This window comes from Convolutriloba macropyga, chromosome 14, assembly GCF_964194025.1.
Source record: "Convolutriloba macropyga chromosome 14, txConMacr16.3, whole genome shotgun sequence".
NCBI classification, from domain to species: Eukaryota; Metazoa; Xenacoelomorpha; order Acoela; family Convolutidae; genus Convolutriloba; species Convolutriloba macropyga.
In genome coordinates, this window is record NC_134481.1 from 41,498,116 (window position 1) to 41,504,798 (window position 6,683).

The following is a 6,683-nucleotide window of genomic DNA, read 5'->3' on the forward strand; positions in this document are numbered from 1 at the left end:
TATAGGGGCACAGATTGGTAATCGAAACAAAAATGGTAATTAAACAAAATTTGCTCTATCAAGCATTCGTTTACCCAGTGGATTAATCATGAGTTTGAAAAGGCAGCACGTTTTCAGTACTGCTTTTCATTATAATAATTCACTAACAGATTTTTTTCCAAATACAATTTTTCATTTCAGGCGAGCGGTTAACGTCTTCATTCGCTGATACCTCTCAGAAGATTGGACATTTTTTCAAATTAAGTCAATAAGTCCATTTTGATCTAATTTAATTAATTTGTGAACACCGATTTCATATCATTACCCATTTTCGCGCGGCATTTTTTGCGTTACCCATGTCACAGATTAAGTTTTTTTACAGCTTTGAACTGATATCTACAATTTCTGATTCTTTATCTGATTAACAAACTTTTTGCACTTCAAAAATGGCCTCAGTAGTTAACAACTTAACTGTCTATGACAATATATACCCCAATGACAATATGCTAATTTCTAGATTATTGGCGAAAAATAATTTTTTAAATATTGGCAAAAAATATTTGTTCACGGCTGGAGTATTGTGAAAGATGAAACTCCTTTTAGTTTTTTCAATGTTGCGTGCAGCGCAGTTTTGAAAGTTATGTCCGATTTAGCCGCCTTTTTGCTCTTTCCATTCGCTCCCGAATAACTCAAATCCATACTCGATAGCCTAGTAGAGCTTGAAAATGTCGGCGCCGTTGGTGAATTAAGAAAACTCGGGGGTGAAATTTGCGAATAACCCGGCGGCAGGGTTGTTATGATCACAAAATTATGTTCATATCTACAGCACATGAACCGCACCACTTTTTCAACGGCAGTTTTCGAGCTGATTACTGAAAAGCTGATATCCGATTGCCAACTAGTACTGTTGCCAGCTGTGTCGCCGCTGCTTGATCCGAATTCAAGGCCAGGGTTCATTTCGACATACTCGCAGTAAAACGCACCTGTGGGCATCAGCCTCCATTTAGGTCGCAATAACTTGCAAACGCAAGTGAGAAATTCTTCCGAATCTGAGGCGGCAAAGGTTGGCTGTTGCGATTCAGATAAGATACTGAGCACCAACTCGATTCCGTGATATTTCTCATTTCGCGGTTTCTGATCCGAGTTCAAAAGAAGAAATGATTCGAGGCTCTTTGACGACTCATCTGAAACAAAAAGACCAATGCAGGGTTGTATGAAACGCGGGGTTTTTCCCTTTAAACCCTGCCCCCCCCATTGTGGAGGGATATAATGGGAAAGACCCGAAACGCGCTGGGTGGAATCAAAGATACAGTGCAAATAAAAACGATTCACGGTTCGTCCACGGGAAAACAGGTAAACACCGGAGGGCCTTAAGTTCTCTTGGAGCCCTATGGCTCACTAGTTTTGTAGGTTTGCGATTCACCGAGGCAGTTTAAGAGACATAAATTCATGATATGAAGTGTGGTTCTTGGAGTTTGAATCCTCGGCTTTACTCTCCCCCAACTCCTCCCTCCAATCGTTTGAGAGCAATTCTCGCCCGAATTTAGTCGGTAATGTTTAAAGTGTAAAAACCTTTTTCAGGGTCAATTAATGAGTTGAACAGAATCCAGCAGGAGACTTTGTTAGCTTTGGAGAAGGCAGCTAGGGATGAAAACACCCAGTTTTTAGACTGGAACAGTTTTTCCCACTCTGGAAAGTATCCAGTTGTTGAAATTTGACCGAGAGTCGAAGAGAAGTAGCACCCAAATAAGGCGGATAGGTATGAAATTAAGCCCGATAAGTAGCTGAAACAAGAAAATGCCATTTATTGTAGTAGAGATAATTCAAATTATGAATACTACCTTGATACAAACCTGCTATGTGGAGAAATTAATTTAGTTTTCACAAAAAGAATGCAAGAAAAACGTAAACTAAAAAATATTCTTACCGCTGGTTGAAAAATAATATCAGTGTCATAAAAATAACAAAATATTGCTTTGAATACATGAACGCATAAATTTAAGACAAACGTATCAAAAAAACTGTCGATTAGAGTAAATCTCCCCCCATAGAACGGGGGCTTCAAATCAACTCCTATGCTTGTATAAATTTTGATATCAGTCAACATAAGCGACGGGCATCATATGCAAAATAAATTCACAACATATCGAAAAGGCAAAACATACGAAACAAGGAGGCTCGGTAATGTGCGTTCGCACATAACGTTCTGACCCCGCTCATCTACTTTTTTCATATGGGACTTTTCCTCAATGCGACTTAGCAACAAGTCGACTCGAAATGAGCAAAAGCGGCAAAAGTTTATTTAAAGATTGATTTTTTTGAAAAAGTATTAAGTTCGAACTGATTAGAAACATTACGCATCAAATGAAATCATTGAGAGAGTATTTTAAACCTCAATAGAGAGCGACTGAGGCCTTTCATTATCCAGGATATGTCATACGATTACAAAACGACGACAAATACAGGCAAAATTATGCTCGAAAACGATGTCCTCCCAATCAATTATATATTAGGATGATCACTAAAAACAATAAAAATTTTTGTTTGGTTATTGAAGGTAACAGCATTTGTAAATCAAATGGCGCCCATTATTGGGATACTATGAAAAGAAAACAAAAACCTACAAAAAAGGGGCAAATATGCGAAAAACACAAAAATTAGTTTTATGAAAACTGGTCGATCGAAGAAGAAAGACCATTCGAGGAAAATAAAACCGTTATGAAGAGCAAATTGTATTTCAATAAATAAATGATGTGAACTGTATATAGAGATGCTTAGCTACAATTTATCAGAAAAAAAAATTGGCAGATCTCAAAAATCTATCTCTTTTTTTATTAAAAACAAATATTTTCAAAATTCATAGCCAAAAAATCTTTCGACTAAAACAATAGACAGTTTGTCTTGCAACACTCGGAAAATTAATTGCGACTCTTATTGATGAGACTAAATCATAAGACTATAAAATAATACTAAATACAAGCTGAACTAATAAGTTTCACAAACAACTTTACGAAACCACAGTTTTGAAGCCATTAAATTTATAAGATATTAACCGCGAGAGTGTAACATCTTCATTTGCGTCCTCTTTTACCATCATAACGTCTCTTTATGAAACAACTATCACAAAATGACAACAAAAAGAACCACAAAAACTGAAAAGTATCTAAACTTCACAAAATTCTTCTGAAACAAATTGTCTAAGCCCTGAAGACATCATTTAAAACGTTTAAACAGAAAAATTATTGTTTGATTCAACAAAACATTAAAAAGAGCTCTAAATGATGAGGCCAATTTACGAAAATGATACAAAATTGCAAAATACTAAAAGAAATCTGAATCTGAACAAAAAGGGATAAGTTGAAGAATACTATCACTCTCTTTTTAGGAATTTAATTTGATAGTCAATAAAACCATTAGCTATTTACCGATATCAGTTATTAAGTTCATTTGTTTATCTATAGTTGGCCACTGCGACTTTTAGTTACACAATATTTGGCATAAGACAACAAAAATTAACAACAAAATAAAGGCCAAAAATAAAAAACTACCAATTTCTACAAGAGAACGGTGTCGCAGCCCTTCAAACCATATATTATGAAAACAAAAAATATGTTCAGTTTCAAATGTTGTAAAGTTTTTTTCAGTTAGATTGTTAAAAAATGTTACAATTTACAAAAGAAACAAAAACAACAGCAAAAATGGGAAATTATGCACAAAAATCAGAAAATTTTGTATGAAATCTCGTAGTACCAAAAGCAAGAAAACCTTCTGTTAAAACAATCGGCAAAAAATTAGTTTATATTCTATACAGAGGAAAGGTTGACCTGTTTTTACTGAGAATAGGCAAAATGTTGACTAAAATAATATAAAAACTTGACAAGTTCAAAAAATCACAGAAATTTCCTTAAAACAAATACATTCAATAACATCAGAGACGTTAGGTAACAACCGAATGTATAGAAACGTTTCACTTGCACCTCTTGAGGAAAAAATTTAGAACTTTGAGTGGTTAAACTTAATAATCGGACTGCCAAAAGAATAACAATTGAAGGCAAAAGACAAGAATTCAGTTAAATTTTACAAAAACTCTTCCTCAAAGCCATAAATACTTTTGGTTCTCTGAAAACGAACTGTGTCTACTTTACGTAAATTGGAGTTGTCATTAACGGAGCTGTGAATAAAAAATATTGTCAGTAACTAACATCAAAAAAACAAAAGCAAAGTATTTTGAAAAAAGGCAGCATCAAAATAAAAACCAAAAATTCTCTGATTCTAAGAATCCATGATATTGTCGAACCCCTCCCTGATTTTGTCGCGCGCCCAGCAAACCGACCAAGTGTTCCAAGTGTTTGCGAATTAGACCAATTGTTGTGTGGAATTCTTCAAATATTTTAAAAAAAAAGAACGATGCATTCAGTATAATTATCGAGTTAAATCTGCAAAAAACGGCAAAGTTTAATTCCAGAAGACTTTCATACGGCACCTAATTGCAACTAGCGCTCGTTTTCAGATTACAGAGTCTGTTTTAAGGTTTCTAGGTCACTAAGTCTGGCAAACTTTAACAAAGTGGACCAAAAAAGCATATTTTGTGCCATTTTTGATGAAAAAAGTTTGAATTTTGAAAAATGTATCAAAATTTTTAGCCAAAAAAACTACAATCAAACAATTCAGCAATGCTCTTCTATCTCTAACGGTAACAACAACATTCTGCCGTTAAAACTTTTAACTTATTTTGGATTATATTAGCGAAATTGTGCCAAATTTTAGCAAAAATTACTGAAATTGTGAACAAAAATAGTCGAATGTTCACAAAACTTTAAACCTCGATAACTCCCTGTAAAAATCGAAAATTGAAAAAATCTAAAGTGGGGGTCGGAACAATAAAGACAACTCTTCTTTTTATTTACTTTTACTTTGAAAAACCCCAATAAATCTATGGATCCATTAGAAGGAACACAAATTTCAAATTCGAATATTGAATCATATTGATTTTTCGTAAAATATTCCACCGCGAATGATATACATGTTCAAAACACAACTTACGTCAATATGTTAATTTTAGGCTTGGCAGAAGTTCCCCAGAAAACGGACGTGAAAGATTTCGAAGCACTAGATGCGCTGCCTTTATTTTGTCCAGATGAACCAGCGACATTACCAGCAGAAGAAGCCACAGGTGCGTCGAGTGCAGAATTGCGTAACTGTGATAAGGCATAGAGATATTTCTCTGATCTTTTCAAACTGTTCAAACTCGATGTCAGCTGCAAGTTGTTTATGTTGCTGACTGTGTCTGTTACCAATTCAACCAGAGTCATTTCTAACATGAGACTTTGCTGAACGTATCAAACAGTACATAAACATTACCACAAAAAATTTTAATTTTCTTGAAATATTCAACTTATTAACAGCATTTTTCTTCTGAAGAATTTTCTTCGCTTCCTCAAATTTACAACCGGGCACTATTTGTTTTCAGAAAAAATCAGGACTGATCAAGCAAATCAAATCTTAAGATATGATAGGAAAAGAATTTATTCGTCATCAAAAAAAAAAAAACAGACAAGGCATCACTTAAATTAGAACAATGTGATTGAACTTTAAAAATGGTAATGACAGTCATAGTCATCGTAAAATGATCAATCATCAGAGATAAAAACCTGGTGTCTTCAGTTTCATTCTAGGTTAAAATTTCGTAATGAATTTTATAAAAATCTTTAAATTTTTTTAGCCAAAAGTAAAGTACCTTTATCGGAGCAAAACAGGACAGCCAAGTTTGTGCAGTGTTCATCTAAACCAACACAATTGAAGCACAATTTAAACGCCGAGGTCAAAAGAAAAAATGCGAAGACATACATACGGACTCGAAGCATTGTAGACAGTAAATATCCAAAACCGCCTCCAAAGATGTAACAGCTGAGATGCTATCATAGAACATTCCCAGCTCACGTCGAATGTTCAAAAAAGTTGTCAAATTGGCTAGCATTGTGCTCAGTGGAAGCTCAGGGTCATTAGAAGATGACATTGTCAAGTCAATTGACACCAAAATGTTGATGCAATCTTGAATTAGTGTTTGCCATTTTCCGAACTGCTTTTTACTCGACAAGAAATCTAATGAAAAGTAGCTTCGCTCAATTTGGAGAATTAAAATAAGAGCATCGCGTAATTTATGCAGCGGAAACCGAGAGAGGATTTGATTTTTGTCTAATAAACCTTTGCATTGTTCGAAGTTGCCTTCAATAAGCTTCTCAACAAATGATGCAACAATGGGCTCCTCGGGGAAGCTGCAGAGTCTATAATTATCGTCATCAAAAACTTGCTGAATATCAATTAGATCAAAGCTCATTTTAACGTTCATTTCTTCTGAAAGTCAGAACTTAGTGATAAGAACAACGTTAGTTATCAAATGTTTTTAAATAAAAAAGTTCCTGCCTTAATTTTTGAATTAAAACACGGACGTGCAAGATTGAAAATGACCATAGTCTGCAGAGCCAGACATAAAAATGTAGGAATTTTCTATAAATGAGCATCGAAAGTAAGTTCCATGTTCAGTCTAAGTTCAAAAACTTTTTATTTAGCTAACTTTAGGATGGGAAACTAACGGGTGCTATCAATTATAAAACACAATTTGAAACAATAATTTTTGGGTCTTCCCATTATAGCCCCCCTAATAATGGTATAAATACAGTAAAAGAAACCAATTTGTCAAATTA

At 34.4% G+C, this 6,683-nt stretch overlaps 1 protein-coding gene across 2 annotated transcripts; it reads right to left on the reverse strand.

The window, feature by feature from the left end:
- Positions 1-431: 431 nt before the first annotated feature.
- LOC142353621 (uncharacterized) lies at positions 432-6,351 on the reverse strand. Of its 2 annotated transcripts, none has more exons than XM_075405915.1 (5): positions 5,831-6,351; positions 5,717-5,761; positions 5,023-5,309; positions 1,552-1,763; positions 432-1,163 (listed from the first exon to the last, which is right to left on the reverse strand). In XM_075405915.1, exons 1-5 carry the CDS (start codon positions 6,326-6,328, stop codon positions 544-546), a joined length of 1,662 nt encoding a protein of 553 aa, XP_075262030.1. In that variant the 5' UTR covers positions 6,329-6,351; the 3' UTR covers positions 432-543. The 2 variants fall into 2 exon arrangements, with proteins under 2 accessions (XP_075262030.1, XP_075262032.1); XM_075405917.1 differs by having other exon boundaries at positions 5,023-5,293; positions 5,827-6,351.
- Positions 6,352-6,683: the final 332 nt, after the last annotated feature.